The sequence below is a fragment of the Mustela nivalis genome (genome assembly GCF_964662115.1).
Source record: "Mustela nivalis genome assembly, chromosome: 1".
Taxonomy (NCBI): Eukaryota; Metazoa; Chordata; class Mammalia; order Carnivora; family Mustelidae; genus Mustela; species Mustela nivalis.
In genome coordinates, this window is record NC_139020.1 from 199477917 (window position 1) to 199497103 (window position 19187).

The window sequence follows — 19187 nt, forward strand, 5'->3', positions numbered from 1 at the left end:
CTCACCGGTGGGGATGTGGAGGCAACTCAGGGGCCGAGAGCTCTGGCCAGCCCTCTGCAAACGTGTGCTGTGGGCCCCAGGAGCAGGAGCTGGTGAGGAAGCATAAAGGGTTCAAGTGCCCCATCCTGCAAGGCAGGGTCCTTGTCTCAGAGCCACTGCCCAGCTTGGGGGGAGGTGTGAAGGGAGAAGGGGGGGGGGCATGACAGGGCCGCAAGCCCAGCCAGGAGGGCCGCCTCCCTGAGGTCTCTAGCACAGCCGGGACTACAGTTCCCCAAAGCTGGGACAGTTGATCCCTTAGGTGACGGCCCAAGGCAAGGACCAGCCTGATGAGCAAGGGGCACCTTGGATGCTCCGGGTAACCTCCTCTAGCCTCAGCTCTTCACTGCATGTCTGGTGATGGCCACAGTGCCATGTCCCCACCCTGGCTCCTGGCCCTGGGAGTCCGGGGGCATCTGAGGCCCTTCATACCTTGTGCAATAGCCTCAGGGCCCAGGGCAGGGGGGCTGGAGCACCTAAGACATGGCAGGGTGTGTGTGTGTGTGTGTGTGTGTGTGTGTGTGTGTAATTCAACGACCTCCAGCCCTTCCTGCTCCCCACCCCAGGCAGGGATGGGCCTGTCTCACCAAGTGGCCTCTCCAAGCCTTGTCACCAACTTGCAACTTTTCTGTTGCTTCTCCCAGCCTGGAGGCCTGCGACTAGGAAGGTGTTTCTTACATGAATGTTGGGTGTGTGTCTCCCCACGTGGTCTCTGTGAGTCACTGTTAGCCGTGACCCTGGAGTGGAGAGGACTCTCCCTCCTCTTGAAGGAGGAGAGTGCCTGGGGCAATGAGCAGGAAGAGGCTGTTTGAGAATGGACAGAGAGGTGGTGGGCCCCAGCCCTGACAGGGCACTCTGGGACACGGTGACTGGGCTCGGAGCTTCTGCACACACACACACACACACACACACACACACACGGACGCACAAGGGCTCAGGGGCAGGGAGCCAGGAGTCCCAGCTTCGTGCCACGGAGCCGGCCCTCACCCTGCTGTGCCCTTGGTGGAACAAGTATCTGCTGGGGTGTGTGTAACTTGTCACATGCAGTGTTCTACCGCCCCCCCCCCCCCCCCCCCAACACACAGCCTCCCCAGCCAGGGCACACGGTGACCCACAGCGACACACGCTGGCGGCCGGCTCCCGGGGCTCGGCCCTCCCTCGGCGACGCGCCAGCGACACACACACCGCCGCCTCTGCGCTCACACCCACATTCCGGGAGGAGTCACGCTCCCGCCGCGCTGCCCCGAGCGGGCCCGCGGCGCTTCTGTTCTGTTCCCTTCCAGCGCCGGGACCGCAGCGGGCGGGCCGGGATGAGCTCACGCCGCCGGCCGCCGGCCTCCCAGCCTAACTCGCTCCAGATGCCGGCGGCCCGGCCGGCGGTGCGGCCCTCGGGCGCCCCCTGCAGGAGGCGGCGGGCGGCTGGGGGCTGGGTGGGGGGAGGCCGGGGGCGCGCCGCCCGCCCGGAAGGGGAGGGCCTCAGGCCCCCGGCCCGCGCTCCCCGCCGCCCGGCCGGCAGCCCGCGTTCGGAGCCGGTGGGGGCGGCCGGGGGGTGGGGGCTGTCCCGCTTGCCCCTGCGTGCTTTCCGGGTCACCGGCCCACGCCCCCTCCTCCCTGGTCGGCCCCGCTCTCCTGTGCCGTGTGCCTCCCCCCGCCCCACTCCCCCCTCCCGGCTGCCCTTGCCCAAAGCTCGGGCTGCTCCCCCCACCCTCCCGGGCTCCCCAGGGCGCCCCGACTCTCGGCCAGGTAGGCGCTGCGGTTCCAGCCTCCGGGCCGCGGCCCTGGCCAGCCCTGCGGACTCCTGTTCCTCTCGGAACAAACACCCTCGTTTCTACTGGGAAAGCAGCAGGGGCCTGACCACCGCCTGGTTTTAATAAGGAGCTGGTATTTCCCCGAAATCGCGGGCCGGTGGCTGACCTCACGGGGATGACGGCTGGCGCCGGGCCAGGGGGCGGGAGCCGGCTCCTGGGTGAGCCCCCGACGCCTGGTCTTGCGGGGCAGTCGGGCGGAGAGGGAGGGGCTCAGAGCAGTCTCGAGTCCCAGCTCGGCTGCGGCTCACCCAAAACTCTGTCCATCTTTCTGTCTGCTGTCGCGTACCCTCGGCCAGTACTGCCAGAACCCTTGCCCAAGGGCCCGTTGTCCCCCTGCCTTCTTGTGTGACCTGGCAAAGGGCACAGCCCCTCGCGAGGCATTTCCTCCAGTGTCGGATGGGGCTGTTGTGGGATTAGAGAGGGGACCAGCGACGGAGAGCGGTGGACCCCAGCAACAAGTAATGTCAGAGGGCAGGAGGAGGTGGCTCTGACGCGGGGGGGGGGGGTGGCGCTGGAGGCTCAGAGATCAGGTCTGAGCTTCCTGGAGCAGGGTGGGGAGACAGGGGTAGGTCCTGTCAGCCCCTGGGTACATAGGGACGATCCAGGTGTCTCCGCAGAATGACAGTCCTCATTGAAGGTTTAGCATAGGGCCTGAGGAGGGTGTCAAGGAAGGCTTTCCAGAGGAGAGGCACCTGAACAGAGGTGCATTTAGTCCGGTAGAGGCATGGGGGGCGGGGGCAGCATCTTTAGGCCCTGAGGCGGGTGGGTTGGGTGCCGGACTGAATGGAGGAGATTGGAACTAAGGCATCCTGGGGGTGAGTGCGGGGTCTGCATGACACCCTATGCAGGGGAGGAGTCCTGGGAGCTGCTCTTGAAGTCTCATCTATAAATGAGGGACAAAGACTAAGAGCCAGAGGGGGACCCACAGTCCAGCGGAGGGACAGAGACCAGGACCCACCAAGGGAGCAGGGAGACAGAGAGGAGAGTCAGTGGGCAGGTAGGCAGGAGGCGGGGGTGTCTGTGCTGGGCAGGGGAATCTGCCCCCACCCCCTGCCACCCCTCCCCCCCTTGTGATCTCTCTCTCTCTGTCAAATAAATAAATCTTAAAAAAAAAAAGAGAGAGAGAATACAGCTGTGGCAAGATAGACTCTGCCTACATAAAGTTTACATATGGAAGGGGAGGACTTTTACTGTGTACGACAGTAAAATATATAGTGCAGTGGAGAAGATCAGAGGCCAAGAGGGAAGACTGGAAGTGGGGGTACAACTTCTGAGAGGGGGTCCTGGGAGAGCCTCACCCAGGAGGTGACATTTGAGTCCCGACCAAATCTGGCCCAACACCCCTTAGCTGAGAATGGTTCTTCCAGAAGAGCATTTGCAATCAGTTCCATGATCGGAAAGGCTGAGCTTTGATGGTATCCCCCCTAAAACAATTCCATTCTTCTTCATAAACTCCTGTTACCAAAAAATAAAAACAACAACAAAAAAAGTCCTCGGTTGTTAATATATTTTGAATTTCATCTGTCAGTATTCTGTGGAAGCTGGTTTTCTCTATTTCTATGTAAATATGTGTATGATAGTCTTGATTTTGTCTCTTGGCCCACAATGCCTAAGATATTCAGTATCTGACCCTTCATGGAAAAAGGTTGCCAACTCTGGTATAGACCCACGAGGGGAGGAAATGAACCGTCTGGATGTCTGGGGGCAGCCAGCGAGGCACATCAAGGAGGCCAGTGTGGTTGGAGCCCCACTAGTGAGGAGGAAAGGGACAAGAAAGGATCAGAGGAGCCTGGGCCAATGGTGAAATGCCGATTCCTAGGTATTTTTAAAAATATGTGTCGCTATCATTCATGGAATATCTTGTTTTCTGTGATAATTTCTCATCTGTTATTGCTGCATGATAGAAAGTTATTGATTCTATGTATTGACCTTTTCCCCAAGCTCTTAGTCTATTTTCTTATAGTTGTACTAATTTTTCAGTTGGCTCACTTGGATTTGTTTTATTTTTTATTTTTTTATTTTTTAAATTTTATTTATTTATCAGAGAGAGAGAGGGGGAGAGAGCGAGCACAGGCAGACAGAATGGCAGGCAGAGGCAGAGGGAGAAGCAGGCTCCCGGCTGAGCTAGGAGCCCGATGTGGGACTCCATCCCAAGACGCTGGGATCATGACCTGAGCCGAAGGCAGCTGCTTAACCAACTGAGCCACCCAGGCGTCCCATCACTTGGATTTGTTTTAGAAGGCAATTCTGTCTTCTGGAAAAGGATGCATTTAGTGTCTTCCTACCTATATATAACTCGGTTTCTTCCTTTCTTTCCTTCCCTCCCCCCCACGTCCCTTCTCCTTGCGTCCCTATGCTCTGCTCACCTCCTTCCTTTCCCTCTTACCTTCCCTCCTCTCCCCTTCCTAACCTACTTTTCCCTTCTGGTTTCCTCCTTCCCCGGCTCTGTCTTCCTCCCCTTACTTTCCTACGCTCCCTCATAAAAATGAGAATTCAAAATTTCAGAAGAACCTCCATGAGAGGTATCTCCTTCATGTATCTTTGATGACCTCCCTGGGGTAGGAGCAGAAGGCTTTGTCCCCAGACTGGGCCTGGATGTGGATGGGGGGGACCAGGAGGGTCATACACAGACTCCAAAAGGGGAAGTCAAATGAATGCCTATAAATCAGAAGATGTTCTGTGGTAAGGAACAGGACACTGATGTCGAGTGGCTCTGAGGATAAAGGAGACTGGTGGGTGGCTGTTCCTCAGGAGTCCAGAGGTCAGGTGGCTTCAGTGGGTACACCCAGGTACAGTGGGTACACCCAGGACCTCTATTTCACTGCTCTGTACTGTGCCATCCTCAGGATCAGAAAATGTGTCTTTCAATTTTGTTCTCCGTTTCAAGATTATTTTGGCTATTTGGGGTTTGTGAGATACCATATGAATTTTAGAATTTTTTTTTTTGTTTCTGCAAAAAAAGTCATTGAGATTTTGGTAGGGATTGCATTGAATCTGCAGATTGCTTTGGATAATATTATCATTTTAACAAGACCGCATTAAGTCCTCCCATCCATGAATATAGGACATCTTTCTGTTTACTTTAAGTCTTTAATTTCCTTAAGCAATATTTTTTATAGTTTTCAGTGTACAGTTCTTACACCTATTTGCTTAAATTCATTTATTCCTAAGTATTTTACTCTTTTTGTTGCTATCATAAATGGGATTGTTTTTCATTTCTTCTTTGACTGTTCCCTGTGTGCGCACTAGGTAATGCAATAGATGTTTGCGTGTTGATTTGGTATCCTGCAACTTTTCTGAATTTGTTTATTATTGCTAATAGGTTTTTCTTTTTTGTGAAATCTTTGTGGTTTTCTATACATAGGCTCACGTCATCTGTGAACAGGATAATTTTACTTCTTTCTTATTCATTAGGAGGACTTTTTTTTTTTTTTTTTCCTTACCTAATTGCTGTGGCTAGGACTTTCAGTACCATGTTGAATAGTGGTGAAAGTGGGCATCCTTGTCTTATTCCTGATCTTAGGGAAAAGCTTTTAGTCTTTCACCACTGAGTAGGACGTTCGCTCTGGGTTGTTCATATATGGCCTTTATCCTATTGAGGAAGTTTCTCTCTATTCCTAGTTTCCTGAATGTTCTTTATCATGGAAAGCTGTTACATTTTATGAAATGTTTTCTTGCATGCGTTGAAATACAAGACTGTCATCGGAAGGAGAGTTTTTTTTATTATCCACCTCTTTTCTTATGTATTTCTTGTCTTTTTGCATGTCTTGCAGTTTTGTTATTGAAAGGCAGACATGTAATATGTTGTAGCAAATCTGGACCATGGTTCCCTGTCCCCCCAACCCACCCCAGACTCGTGGTGGTGGTGTTTATTTGGTCATTCATTTGTTTAGTGACTGGGGTACGATAATCCTGTAATTATTTGCAGCCTCTGATATCCCTGCTCAGATCCCCCCCACCCCCCCACCCCCAGCTCAGCCATTTCCCTGGATCAACATAAGCCACTCAATGGTAAATGGTTGTGTGTAAGCTCCTTTGGTCAGTTTTATTTTCACTATTTATCATTGGATATGTGTGTGTATCTTGGAGACGGCTTTCACAGCTTAGGGAATTTATTTTTCCCCTACGTGTTCAGCCAGGGACTAGTAGCTCAGAAGTTCCTTATCCATTCACTCCTGAGAATGCCGTCTTGTGCACAAAGGTCTGTGCACAGTGTTTTTGACTCCCTTTCTTTTCACTCGTTTTCTGTGTTTAACTTCGAGCTAGTCTGCTGTTTCACTTCTTGCTGCCAGGATCATGGAGCTTTCAACCCTCTCTTAATTGCTCATCAGGAAGATCTCCGTTTTTAAACAAGTCTCTTAGGCATGAATTTCTCTACCGTCTGTTCCAAATAAATTCAGTTATTTCGGGCAGTGCTGCAGAGCACACTCCCCCTTTCAGCCTGCCTCTCCTCCTGGGCAGAATGTTTGTGCTGCTGCCCCAGAGCTGAGGACGGGGATGGCAGCCTGTTTCTCCTGGAATGAAACTGCTCTGCTCTGAGTGGGCACCGGGGAGAGGGATGCAATCCAGCAGTCTTCTCACTTTGCCTTTCCCAAGGTGGATCCTCTGCTCTACCAGTGAGCTGGGATGGGGTGACTGGAGCCCCCGGATTCTCAACCTGCAGTATCTGGGGTAGAGCTCCTGCTCTATGAGTAGGGGCAAAGTGAGGGAAGGGGGCTCTAGTTCTCTTGGGCATGCCTGTTGGAACAGGACTTCTGCAGATGGACTTGGGAGGATGAGAGATACCAGCGACCTGCTTCTACTGAAGTGAAATCTTAGCTGGGGGAGAAGGAGATCCCATCATCTTGGCCACTTGCCCAGAGTAGAGTTCCGTAATATGGAGCTAAGGAGTCGGGGGCTGGGAGCTGGTCATCGCTCAAATGCCACAGACTCTTGCTCATACGAAGTTTTGTAGATTTTCTCGTGTAGATATTTCTCAATGCTTTGTATGGCCATAGGACAATTTCCAGAGACCTGAGATAGTTGTGTTTTAAAAAACATTTTTCACCAGTTAAATAGCTTTCTTTCTAGGGGAAGAATCAACCAAGTTTCTCACGAAGCCATTCTGGGAGTCCAAAATCAAAGTTTTATTTATTTATTTTTAAGATTTTGTTTATTTGACAGAGAGCGTGAGAGAGTGAGCTCACAAGCAGGGAGGAGGGGCAGGGAGAGAGGGAGAAGCAGACTCTTCCCTGAGCAGGGAGCCCGACATGGGGCTTGATCCCAGCACCCCGGGATCATGACCTGAGCCAAAGGCAGATGTTTAACTGACTGAGCCACCTAGACATCCCCAAAATCAAAGTTTAAAAATTTTTGGGCGGGGGGGAAATCTGGCAATTTTCAAGATAGTTTTCATTTTTCTCTCTTCTTTTAACTAGGCTCCATGCTGGGCTCCAGTGCAGGGCTTGAACTCATAACCCTGAGATCAAGACCTGAGCTGAGATCGAGAGTCAGACAACTTAACTGACTGAGCCTTCCTGGTGCCCATCAAGGTATTTTTCTATTATTAGTTTCTAATTTCTGTTATGATCTAAGGATGTATTTTGCATAATTTCAGTTCTTTAAATTATTACCATTTGTTTAAGGGCTCATAATATACTCTATCTTGGTCTATGTTCCATGTACACTGGGGAAAAAAGGGTCTTCTGCTGTTGCTAGGATAATCTACAAATGTCCATTACATCTAATTAATGATAGTGTTTTGCAGATCTTATATATACTTACTAGCTCTCTGTGTACTTGTCCTATCAATTATTAAGAAAGACAAACCCAAATTCCAAATTCTAATTTTGGTTAGATTGGCTTTTTCTCCCTGCTCTGTAAATTTTGAAATTTTTTTTGGCATATTTAGGTACATACACCTTTAGAATTTTGTTTATCATTCTGTGATTAATGTCTCTGTTTGTCCCTGATAATATCCTTTGTTCTGATGTTGGCTTTGTCTGATGGTAATATAACCACTCCTTCTTTTAATTAGTGTTTGGTTTGTTTATCATCCTCTATCCCTTTCCCTATAACCTATCTATGTTTTTATATTTAAGGTGGATATATCGTTGAGTTGTGTTTTTAAAAAAATCCAGTCTGACAATCTCCTTTAACTCACGCCATAGAAGCATTAATTCACTTAATAAAACATTTACCTTTAATATAAATATTAATAATGTTGAATTAAATTCTACCATCATGCCAATTGCTTTTTTTTAAAAATTTTACTTATTTATTTGACAGACAGAGAACACAAGTAGGCAGAGAAGCAGGCAGATAGAGGGGGAAGCAGGCTCCCTGCCGAGCAGAGAGCCCGATGGAGGGCTCTATCCCAGGACCCTGGGATCATGACCTGAGCCGAAGGCAGAGGCTTTAACCCACTGAGCCACCTAGGCGCCCCATGCCAATTGCTTTCTATTTGTACCATCTCTTTTTCTCTATTCCTGATTTCTTTTAAATTAATGGAGTATTTATGCTTCTATTTTATCTTTGCTATTGCCTTATTGATAGTTATTTAACTTTTCCCCCCTGATTTCCCTGGAGTTTACAGTGTATATCTTTAACTAATTGCCCTCTTCTTTCAAACAATAGTATCTGCTGTTTAGGTAGTGTAAGGACCTTATAACAGTATCCTCTCTATTGCTTCTTTCTCATTCTGTATTATTTCTATTGCTGTCTATGCAATGGTAAAGTCATTTGATGACAGCTAATGTTTTTTGGAATCAGAAGTTATGTCAAGCTGCTTTATACAGTTCTTGTGCTGTCAAAAGTTAAAACAAGCAAGATGTACTTTCCCACACAAACTTGCAGTAAATATATTTTCTGAGCTTTCTGTTACAATTCCAGAAGCAGTTTTAGAGTTCGTGTCAATGCCACAAAGGAAATTTGCATGTTTCAAAATCCATTTAACTGTAGTTGAGGAACTGTTCCCTAAACATCACTGAAATAATTAATTCACAATGTAATGACAAGACAAAGGCAAAATCAAGAGAAAAACCTAAAATAGCTTTATAATTGCCTTCTAAGTGAACAGCATGCTCAAAGCTATATGTTCACAGATTAGTATCAGCATTGGGCAGCACTTATTTGCATTAAAAGACATTTTAAAAGATTAAATGCATAAAATACCACTATAGATCACCATTACAGAAAATTTGTGATAGATTTTTATGATGGAGAATACTAATTTTGAACCCAATTAAGTAAAATGTTATTCTGCTCAAATACTTCTCATTCGATTTCTATTACAAAATATTATATCTAATTACTATTATTACTATATGTTTGTGGAAATTTCTCCTTTTTTAATAGAGGCCTACATAATATCTTCATTGTACCTCAAAATCCTAAAATATTTGCTATCTGACCTTTTTAAGAAAACATTTGTTGACCTCTGAATTAGAGCCTTCAAATAGGTTCACCACAGGATGTATGTATGTATGTATGTATGTATGTATTCATACTAGCTAAAGAACTTGATTAACCTTGTTTCAGACTTTATTCCCAGGCCTCTTCAGCTTAATTAGTGGCAAAGAATTCATTGTGTATAAGCAAAAACTGAAAAGAGCTGCAATGTCCAACAGGCTTGGGCTTAAAAATATTAGAGACCTAGATTATTATTGGGTCCATGAACAAAATTTTAACAAGCAGTCATAGTTATAAAATAGCAGCTCCAGGGATGCCTGGGTGGCTCAGTGGGTTGGAGCCTCTGCCTTCGGCTCAGGTCATGATCTCGGGGTCCTGGGATCGAGCCCCACATCAGGCTTTCTGCTCAGCGGGGAGCCTGCTTCCTCCTCTCTCTCTGCCTGCCTCTCTGCCTACTTGTGATCTCTGTCTGTCAAATAAATAAATAAAATCTATTAAAAAAAAGTTTCAAATCTCCAGAAAAAAAAAAATAAAAAAAAAATAGCAGCTCCCTTCAAATTTTTTCTTCTTTAGACGTTGACTCCATTTAGTCGACGTCATTCTTGGAAGCTTCACCAAAAGTCTCCACAAGATCTGGAACTTCCTCATCATCATCTTCCCCAGTAGCATGTGGTGCTCTTCCATCCCCAGACTGTGTGGGCAGAGCTTCAGCCAGTCTCCTTAAACGAGTCACACTGTCTGCCCCCAGCTGGTGTAAGATCCTGGGTGGCATTTCTGGCAGCTGCTTTGTCTCAGCATGGTGTGAACTGGTGGAAGTATTTGCTGCCAGGGATGCCTGCACTTTGGGATTGTTAAAATAGACCACTCTTCCTTGGTTTGTAACATATTTGTTTCTTCAGTACCAGAGATATTGTTTACCACTAACTTGAAGGCGAACTGAAGTTTCTTTTTTATCATCCGCTGGAGCTGTTCTAGGAACCATCTTCTTTCTGTGACCAGTTCTTTTCCCACCCGTGTGCACTTGTGCTTGTAGCTTGGTGACTTTCTCCTGGCTCGTGGGAGTTTCTTTCATCTTGTTGGAGTAGAAATGGGGGGCAGGGTAGGGTTGGTATTCAGGACATTTTGGACGGACCAGCTGCAATTGAGATTAGGTGCACACATGCAGGGAGGCAAGATGGCAGCTACAGCATGTTCATCCTAGTATCTAAAGTTCCCTCTGTGATAGTTCTAAACCCCATGTGCTATCTGAATCTAGTTCTGTTGCTTGGTTTGTCTCTTGATAGTGTGTTGTTAATTTCCTTTTCATTGTGTGTCTCATTGTTTTTGGTTGAAAGCTAGTCATTCTGTGTAGGTGAATAGAGACTTTGGTAAACAATGTTTGTGGAGTGCCTGGGTGGCTCAGTCTATGAGGTGTCCAACTCTTTTTTTGAAATTTAATGTTACTTTTTCAGTATTCCAAGATTCATTGTTTATGCACCACACCCAGTGCTCCGTGCAATATGTGCCCTCCTTAATACCCACCAGAGGCTCACCCAACCCCCCACCCTCCCCTCCAAAACCCTCAGTTTGTTTCTCAGAGTCCACAGTCTCTCATGTTTCATCTCCCCCTCCGATTTCCCCCAACTCACTTCACTCCTTCTCCCAGTGTCCTCCATCTTATTCCTTATGCACCACAAGTGAAACCATGGGATAATTGACTCTCTCTGCTTGACTTATTTCACTCATCCATGGGACTTATTTCAGTCCCATCCATGTTGATACAAAAGGTGGGTATTCATCCTTTCCAGTGGAGGCATAATACTCCATTGTATATATGGGCCATATCTTCTTTATCCATTAGTTCATTGAAAGGCATCTTGGTTCTTTCCACAGTTTGGTGACTGTGGCCACTGCTGCTATGAACATTGGGGTACAGATGGCCCTTTTCGCTACATCTGTATCTTTGGGGTAAATACCCAGTAGTGCAATTCCAGGGTCATAGGGAAGCTCTATTTTTAATTTCTTAAGGAACCTCCATACTGTTTTCCAAAGTGGCTGCACCAACTTGCATTCCCACCAACAGTGTAAGAGGGTTCCCCTTTCTCCACATCCTCTCCAACACTTGTTGCTTCCTGTCTTGTTAATTTTGGCCATTCTAGCTGGTGTAAGGTGGTATCTCAATGCGGTTTTGATTTGAATCTCCCTGATGGCTGATGATGATGAACATTTTTTCATGTGTCTGTTAGAGGTGTCCAACTCTTGATTTCAGCTCAGGTCATGATCTTCAGGTCCTGTGATCAAGCCCTGCACCAGGCTCCATACTCAGTGCAGAGTCTGCTTGGCATTCTCTCTCTCCTTCTCCCTCTGCTCCTCTGCCAGCATGTACTCTCTCTCTCTCTCTCTCTCTCTCTCTCTCTAAAATAAATAAAATCTTTAAAACAAGCAAACAGTATGTTCAGAAATGGGCCTGTCTTCTCTTTGGCAGAGAGTATTGAGACACTCATGTCAAGTTTTGTTGTTGTGTGGTTACCCTCCGTCTGTACTAGACTTCGAATTCTTCCACCATTTTTTTGCTTTGAGCAGTGACTGACTTGTTGGATTTTTTTTCTCGTGTCTGTTCTACACTCAGCTGTCAGTCTTCTCCATGTTTATGTGTCCAGGAGGATGTCTTTCCATGCTTTTACCTCTCCCCCCCCTCAACAGTAATCTACTGTTACTTGTTCCTGGACACTTACTAGTCTGGTAACGGAGGTAGGAGGGAGGGCATTCTTTGTTTTTTTTCTGGCTCAGTCTCACTGTTAGGCAGGTACCATATTGTGGGGTCTCAGAGATGAGGTCTTCTTAGTGATCTTGATTCTCCCCCACCATAGAAGATCCCTAGAGATCTGGCTCCTCCTCTAGGGGTAGACTTTATTTCACATTCTCTTTACCCAGCTATAGTAGGCTTTAACTTGAGCCCTGAAAATGACAGGTTTGTGCCTTTCACCCAGTCACATAAGGTGACCGTGGTGGTGGTGGCAATGGCTGCTGCTGCTTTGTCTTCTTTTGGCTGCCTGGTGGGTTAGGGGATGGAGTTGAAGGACACCATGCCTTTCCCACAGCAACTTCTGCTCCCCTCCCCAATGTCTATACTGTAAGCAGGGCTTTCATTTCTCTGGTTTCTTGCCCTGCTGCTAATCTTTCTCATGAGTACATGATGGGAGTTTGTAGGGAAGGCCCTGTGAGTGGATGCAAGCTCACCTTGTGTCTGCAGCTCCTGAAAGTTCTAAAGTCTTAACACTAGCCCACACTTTGCATTTGACAGTTCATTAAACGATAACAGGCTGCCACAATAGACGTTGTTGTGGAAATGAAGAACACAAAGATGGTGAAAAGGACTGGTTATTTCTTACTGAACTGATGATTTTTAAAGAAAGAAAATGGCAATCCTGAGTCTTAACTTTCTGGATTAAAGGCTTCTCTGATTTCCCTAAAATAATTTCATATACTGTATAACAGCAGGGTTGATGCCCTTGGAAACAAGATAGAGTATCCAATCTTTCGAGTTGATAAGTTTGAACATAAACTGAAGTAACAGCTTCATCAGAACTCTTAAAGAAAAGTTAGGGCATTGGTTGAGAAAGAGACCCTGAAAATTTAAACGGGGGCACATTTGGATAGGTTTAGGACATCCTCATCCTCAGCTACATTGAACCTCCCTTGCCAATAGAAATTGTGCCTCCTCCCATTGGATAAGGCTGGTCCTCTTTATCTTAGAGACAGTGTAATGAGTTCATCTGAGGACATTATAAGTGCATGCAAATTCTTTGCCTGTATCACCCCTGCCATTCTTCACTGCCTCTAGACCTAGTAGCTGGAGTAAGACCCCAGCATGCTCTTGGACAGACACGAAGTATAACCCAGGAGGAGAAGCCTTCCTTTCAAAAAGAACCACTAGTGTTTGCTTGTCTACATTGGAGCGAACCAGAGGTGTATGATAGCGTTGGATTCTCAGGACTCTTGCTTGACTGGGGAGGCCTGGGTCCACATTTGCCCAAGAGTACACTTACCAGAGATTCTGGATTCAGTTTCCTGGTTCACATAGGTGGGCTTGATCCCACTTGTTGCAGACTCTACATGCTGGTTGTTTTAAGCCTGAACTCAGTGGTGGACCACACTAAAGGCAGTGGATATGCCAGCAATTCCTTGGTTTCATGTAGAGAAAGGAATGCAAAGAGTTAGAGAGCAGAGAATATTGGAATGGAGTCGTGATGTATGACCTACTCCCTCATTTCTCCAACCTCCAAGAATGCCTGAGAGACAATCCCTTCAACCAGGACATTGAAATTGCTAGGGGAGCATCCACATTCCTGAAAAACTGTGACTGGCTGTCCCCTTTTGGCCAGGAAAAAAGAGGGAACTATTGCAATTTAGAAGCTGTGACTGTTGTTTTCTCCCTGACTTCAACAGGGATGCTGAAGCCCAAGGATGCAGGGGCCTAGCAGAAGCCTTTAGGGTGCAAAGACAGAGGACACGCCACCGGGCCGGATGCCAGGGACCAAGCCCTAAGAAGAAGAAACTGACTTGCATGTGTCTTTGGTGGTGGCTAATTTTTTTAAGGCTCCCATATCATTGAAACAGAACAGCTGCCTACTCCTTTGTCTCAACTACTTAATCAGTATGGTCCCCTACCCCCAAATCTCTGTCTGGTGGATGAAATCCTGAGCTGAAGAACCAGAACGAAGAGTGGAGAATGCAGTCTCCTCGGGGGATGCCCAGGCTGCCTGTCTTCAACAGCTCCAGCCCAGGAACCGCACCAGAAGAGGCAGGGACATCAGGCGGTGTCCCCGGAACTGGGAGGTCCTTGTCAAGGGCAAGCTCCTCGGAAGCACCCTGATTCCTCCAGCCTGGGCGGGGTTCGATGGGACTCAGAGCGGAGAGAGGACCGGGGGAGGGGGGCGGATGCTGAGGGCGCGATGTTTCGCACTTGGCCCCCAGCGCGAGGAGCCGCTGTTTACGTCGCTCGCGCGCCAGCGTGGACCGGTCCACCTGCCACCGTGAGAGGCGCGACGCGGCGGGTCAATGGCGTCCCCCGGCGGCGGCTCCCTGGGCCTCCTGCTCTGGCTCCTGCTCCTCCAGCCTCGGCTTGGTGGGGCGCAGGGCGGATCCACATCGTCCCCACCCTCCTCGGCGCCCACCTCCCCATCATCCTCGGAGGGTGGCCGTGAGGGCACCAGTGCAACCGTGTCGGGGGCCGAGGGACAGTCTGCGACCCCGGAGCCCCAAGAGAATGCCATACTCTCCCAGCTGTTAGAACTGATCCCAGGTGACATCTGGCGTTGGGAGCCTTGAGGGGGGCTGCGGCCTGCAAGTGGGAGCCAGGGCCCCGGGGAGTCTGCGGGAACCAGGATTCACCCCTCTGCCCCACCCCGAGGAATGCAGCCCCGCTTGTGGAGTCTGAGCAGGACACCCTCCGGCCTTGGAGGTCTGCGGGTACAGGGCCCGGGGACTCTGCAGCAGGGCCCTGGAGTCTAAGGGGCCCTGCTACCTCCCCCGAGGGGCACTTGGTGCTCTCCTCGGAAGCCGGGGCTCTGTTTCTTGGAGGTTCTTCCTTGCTCGCTGTTCCCACTCCAGGGTGTGGCCACGTCGTTGAGAACACCACGGGAGGAAAGGAGGCGGAAGAGGGGAAGTGGCCTTGGCAGGTGAGCCTGAGGATGAACCAGAAACACGTGTGCGGAGGCTCCCTCCTCACATCGCAGTGGGTGCTGACTGCAGGCCACTGTATTTTAAGGTGAGGAGTGAAGAGGGGTCACAGAGTTCTGAAGCCAGCCCTGCCCTCCTCAGGTACCCATTAGGTTCTGTTGCCCTGGCAACTTGACAAAACCCACACCCAACCCAACCCAACCCAACCCAACTCAACCCAACCCAACCCAACCCAAACCAACCCAGCCAAGGCCCACCCGCACTACAAAATGCACGGGTTCGGCACTGGCTGTCTCATCACTAGGAATACCAATTTGGTGAAGCAAACCAGTTACTTGGACTAGCAAACCAATGTTGAGAGTCATTAAGGAGGGCTGTTTGGTGTTAGGGCAGTAGAAAGAGCGGTGAGGGAGGTTGGGGCCAGGCTGGGAAGCCTCTGCCGTGTGTGGGAAAGGTCTCCATGAGGGGCACGTCCTCTCTCCCATAGCCCTTTCCGCTACAGTGTCAAGATGGGAGATCGGAGCGCCTATAAGGAAGTCACCAGTGTGGTGATCCCGGTCAAGAACGTCATCGTCCATCCTCAACTCTCGGTAGTTGGAGCCGTTCAAAATGACCTTGCCCTTCTCCATCTCCTCTACCCTGTGAACTTCACAGGGACCATCCAGCCTGTATGCATCCCTCAGAAGACTTTCCAGGTGGAAGCTGGGACCACGTGCTGGGTGACCGGATGGGGCAAAAAGGAACAGGGTGAGACTGTGAGGCGGGTAGCAAGGAGGCAGCCCAGCCCTGAAGTAGGCAGAAAAGCTAAAGAGAGGTGCAGGAAGGAGGACTGCCTGGAAGAGGGGGAAGGAGGGGGGTCAGAGTTTAGCAGTGGCCAGAGTAATGGCTCCTGATTGACTTGAGTCTAGAAATTGGTTGATGACGTCTTTTGTTGCAGCACAAATATTTCATGGTAGCCGTTTAGGAAAGGCACAGGTCCTGGGACCTGGAGCTCTCTCAGGAGAAGAGATACCTGGGGGAAGTCTTTTTCTGTAGATTGGTGAGGCACCATGCCTGGCTGGTTTGGGGGTATTTTTAGGTTCCCTGGGGATGGAGCCAGAGGCCTTGGTGTTCTTCCGGGGTGGGTTTCTGCTCAGCAGGTGAAGAATTGTTTGCCAGTCAGAACTGTCCAGTCTCTGAAAAGTACTGGCCTTGCTTGTCAGGGAGCTCTCCGTCCCTTTAGGGACAGAAGGTCTCTCTGTTGCTGAGGCTGCAGGGCCTCCCATCTCTGGGAAGAGGCTGGGTTGGTAACTTGGGGACACTCCCCATTCTTGAGCCTGCGAACCTGCTCGAGAGTAAAGATACTTCTGATGCATGGGATCCCTGTCACTCTTACTGTTGGTACAACAGGGGCTTGGTTATCATTTCTCGGGCTGGGAAGGCCTTGCCCTGTGCCCGTCCGGATTGGTCCTTCTCTATGCCATCTTGACTTTATTAGTTCTTACCTCGTTTTCTTCCCATGTCCACTTTGGTGCCCAACTTCCTCCACTGTCAAAGGGGGCACAGAACCCACGGCCCTGCCTTTTTCGAAGGGGAAGCTAGGTGCCGAGGGGCTCACCGTCCACCTGGGCACAAGCCACCGACTGCCGAGTTTCTTCTTCCCCTGTAGATGGCGACCACATTACGGGTGTTCTCCAGGAGGTCGACCAAAACATTATCCTCCATGAAAGGTGCAATGAGATGGTTCAGGAAGTCATGGCAACAAAGAAGAACAGAGTCCTGGAGGGGATGCTCTGTGGCTATAAAGGAGCTGGAAAGGATTCTTGTCAGGTAACTTTGCGGACCCTGTTGCATCTGCACATTGAGGGTGACCCCTCCAAGCTTCCTCATTCCCAGGTGCCAGGGCCTGGGTGACCTGCCACCACCTCCTTTCGCTCCTTCTCGAAGGAGATTCATGGGCAGAACCTGGCCCGCCCTCTTCTTCCCGCGTCGAGTGCCTTCTGGAGGAGGGCGCATTTGAGCCTGGACTTAGAGGATGAGTCTTGGGATTTCTTGGAAAGAGGAGAACAGCACTGTAGGGAGGGGGAGCAGCACGGACGGTGGCTCCGAGGTGTGAGGGAACTTGCCACGTGTAGGGCCCACCTTCCAGATCTGGAGCAATGAGAGGACCAGAGAAGGGGGCTGGAGTCAGGTTCCGCGTGGCCTGGGGCGCTGGGCCGAGTTTCTCGATGCCATCCGGGCAGGACTGTAGGCTAGGTGTTTGCGTCCGTCATCTAGGTGATGGCGCGGAGTCCCGAGCGGGACCTGGGGCGGTGAGGGGGTGAAGGGGGTGTGTCTGAAGTTGGATCCTGCGTTCCTGGTGACTGACTGCTGGGAGGGTGGGGGCGAGGGAGAGGTTTGGAGGGTTCTGTTTCTGTCTGAGCTGGTTGGTGGGGGACGGGGGCCCCCGAGCAGGTCTGGGAGAGGACATGCTGGGTTCTGCGTCCGATGGGGTGTCTGTGGGATGTCTGGAAGTGGGGCATCAGATACGGAGGGAGCTGGCTGTATGGGTTAGGAGATTTAGAGAAATTTTAACCTAGATGTATGGATTTGGGGGACTATCATGCAGATGTGATATTCAAAATGCTTAATAGCTAGTATGGTATGGGAAACGACCAGTTATAATAGCCTCCCAAGGATAGTAAAATTTTCCCATTAACGTTCCCTTTCCTGCCTCCCTCCCTTTCTTCTTCTTTTCTTTTCTTTCTCTCTCTTTTTTTTTTTTTTTTTTTTGAAGATTTTATTTTTAAGTACTCTCTATACCCAGTGTGGGGCTCAAACTTACAACCCCGAGACTAGGGTTGGGCCAGCCAGGCACCCCTTCCCATTAACTTTTCAATTCTCAGTTCTCAGGTTCACAGAAGGCCGGGCCCGGTAGGTCCCTGGGGAAGGCCCCCGCGTGCCCGACTGCCCAGTGCCTTACACAGCAGTCAGCCTGCTCTGATGTGGATGGCCTTCTAGTCCTGCATTCGTCTCTTTCTCTTTCTCCAGGGAGACTCTGGGGGCCCTCTGGTCTGTAAATTTAAGGAAACATGGGTCCAGGTAGGAGTCGTGAGCTGGGGCATTGGCTGCGGTCGTGGAAATATGCCTGGAGTTTATACAGATCTTGCTGTCTATGCGGAGTGGATAGCTGGAGTGATTAATCAGGCCTCCTTTTTGTATCCGGTGGTGTTCCTCATCCCACTTCTATGCCTGGTGCTGCCCCTGGGCATCCTGGTGGCCCCCTGATCACCCTGGCCCACCCCCCCTCCTATTTCCGAGTCTCATACCGGGCCTCTCCTCCGACCTCCCACTCCTGCTCAGATGCCCTTTCCTCCAGTTCTGGTTGGTATCCCCTGACCCAGTAGAGAGCCACACAGTAGGAACTGGCAGCAAGGCTGGAGCCCCGAAAGCATCCCAGCCTGATGCCCCAGTCACCTGCACAACCTTGGCTGTACCTTTGCCCTCCTGGAAGGATGGGGTCAGACATCCCCCAGGCTGAGAGCCGGCCGACCTGCCAGGGGGAGTGCGGGGCTTCCTTGTCATCTCGGAGAACCTCTGCGAGAGAAGAGCCCTCAAGAGCGGTGAGACAGCGTGGGACCTGGGTTGGTCTCAGGCTGTCACCTGACCTTGTATTGAAGCAGTCAGCTTGCTGATTGTGCAGAGAGAGAGAGAGGGAGGGGGTGTCACCATGTCCCTGCTGAGGTGTGAGGCCTGGGGTTTCCACATTGGACTGGGGTGCCTGAGTCTGGGAGACGTTTCCCTAGCACCCAGCTTGGATCCTGCCACACAGGTGCTCCTGTGGCAACCCCGTGATGGGCCCCCCTTCCTCAGTCTCTAGTGGTCCCATCCAGGCTCAGCCCAAGCTATGTGGAGGCATTGAGGAGTGTGGAGATCTCCGATGTCGACTGAATAAATGTTTGGATTGTCACTTGCGTGTTCTGTATCTCTCCTGATGTGGGGGTGTGGGGACACTGAGGAAAAGTTATCTCACATTTAACTTAGGGATGTGTTTGCGATGCTTTGGAAACTCTAGAATGAGAGGGGAGGCCCTCATCTACTCTGATCCGAGTCCGACTTGGGTCCTGCTGCTGTGCACCTCATGGCCACCAGCATCTCTTCAGGGAGCTTCGTAGCTGAGTTTGCTGGCCATTGCCTCTGGGGAGAAGACATGAGAGAGAGAGAGGAAGCTGGAGAGGGGTTAGGGGAGTGCCTTCGAACAGCAGCCCATACTTTCTGCCTGTTGGAGTTAGATGGAGCCTTGAGCACCATAACCTTGACCCAGCTCTGAAGGAC

The 19187-nt window shown here is 50.0% G+C and overlaps 1 protein-coding gene across 5 annotated transcripts; it reads left to right on the forward strand.

The window, feature by feature from the left end:
- Positions 1 to 1548: 1548 nt before the first annotated feature.
- LOC309842271 (putative serine protease 42) lies at positions 1549 to 18822 on the forward strand. Of its 5 annotated transcripts, XM_082686236.1 has the most exons (8): positions 1549 to 2302; positions 7262 to 7375; positions 13662 to 14517; positions 14826 to 14982; positions 15382 to 15641; positions 16543 to 16703; positions 17759 to 17786; positions 17904 to 18047. In XM_082686236.1, exons 3-8 carry the CDS (start codon positions 14274 to 14276, stop codon positions 17930 to 17932), a joined length of 879 nt encoding a protein of 292 aa, XP_082542362.1. In that variant the 5' UTR covers positions 1549 to 2302; positions 7262 to 7375; positions 13662 to 14273; the 3' UTR covers positions 17933 to 18047. The 5 variants fall into 5 exon arrangements, with proteins under 5 accessions (XP_082542362.1, XP_082542358.1, XP_082542359.1 ...); XM_082686232.1 differs by lacking the exon at positions 17759 to 17786 and having other exon boundaries at positions 17904 to 18822; XM_082686233.1 differs by lacking the exon at positions 17759 to 17786 and having other exon boundaries at positions 1550 to 2002; positions 17904 to 18822.
- Positions 18823 to 19187: the final 365 nt, after the last annotated feature.

What these genes read in the sequence shown, in the direction of transcription:
- LOC309842271 (XM_082686232.1), top strand. Translation starts at nt 14,274, where the DNA reads ATGGCGTCCCCCGGCGGCGGCTCCCTGGGCCTCCTGCTCTGGCTCCTG. An exon ending in GCAGGCCACTGTATTTTAAG is followed by an intron (nt 14,983 to 15,381) that starts GTGAGGAGTGAA and finishes TCTCTCCCATAG; the next exon opens with CCCTTTCCGCTACAGTGTCA. An exon ending in CTGGAAAGGATTCTTGTCAG is followed by an intron (nt 16,704 to 17,903) that starts GTAACTTTGCGG and finishes CTCTTTCTCCAG; the next exon opens with GGAGACTCTGGGGGCCCTCT.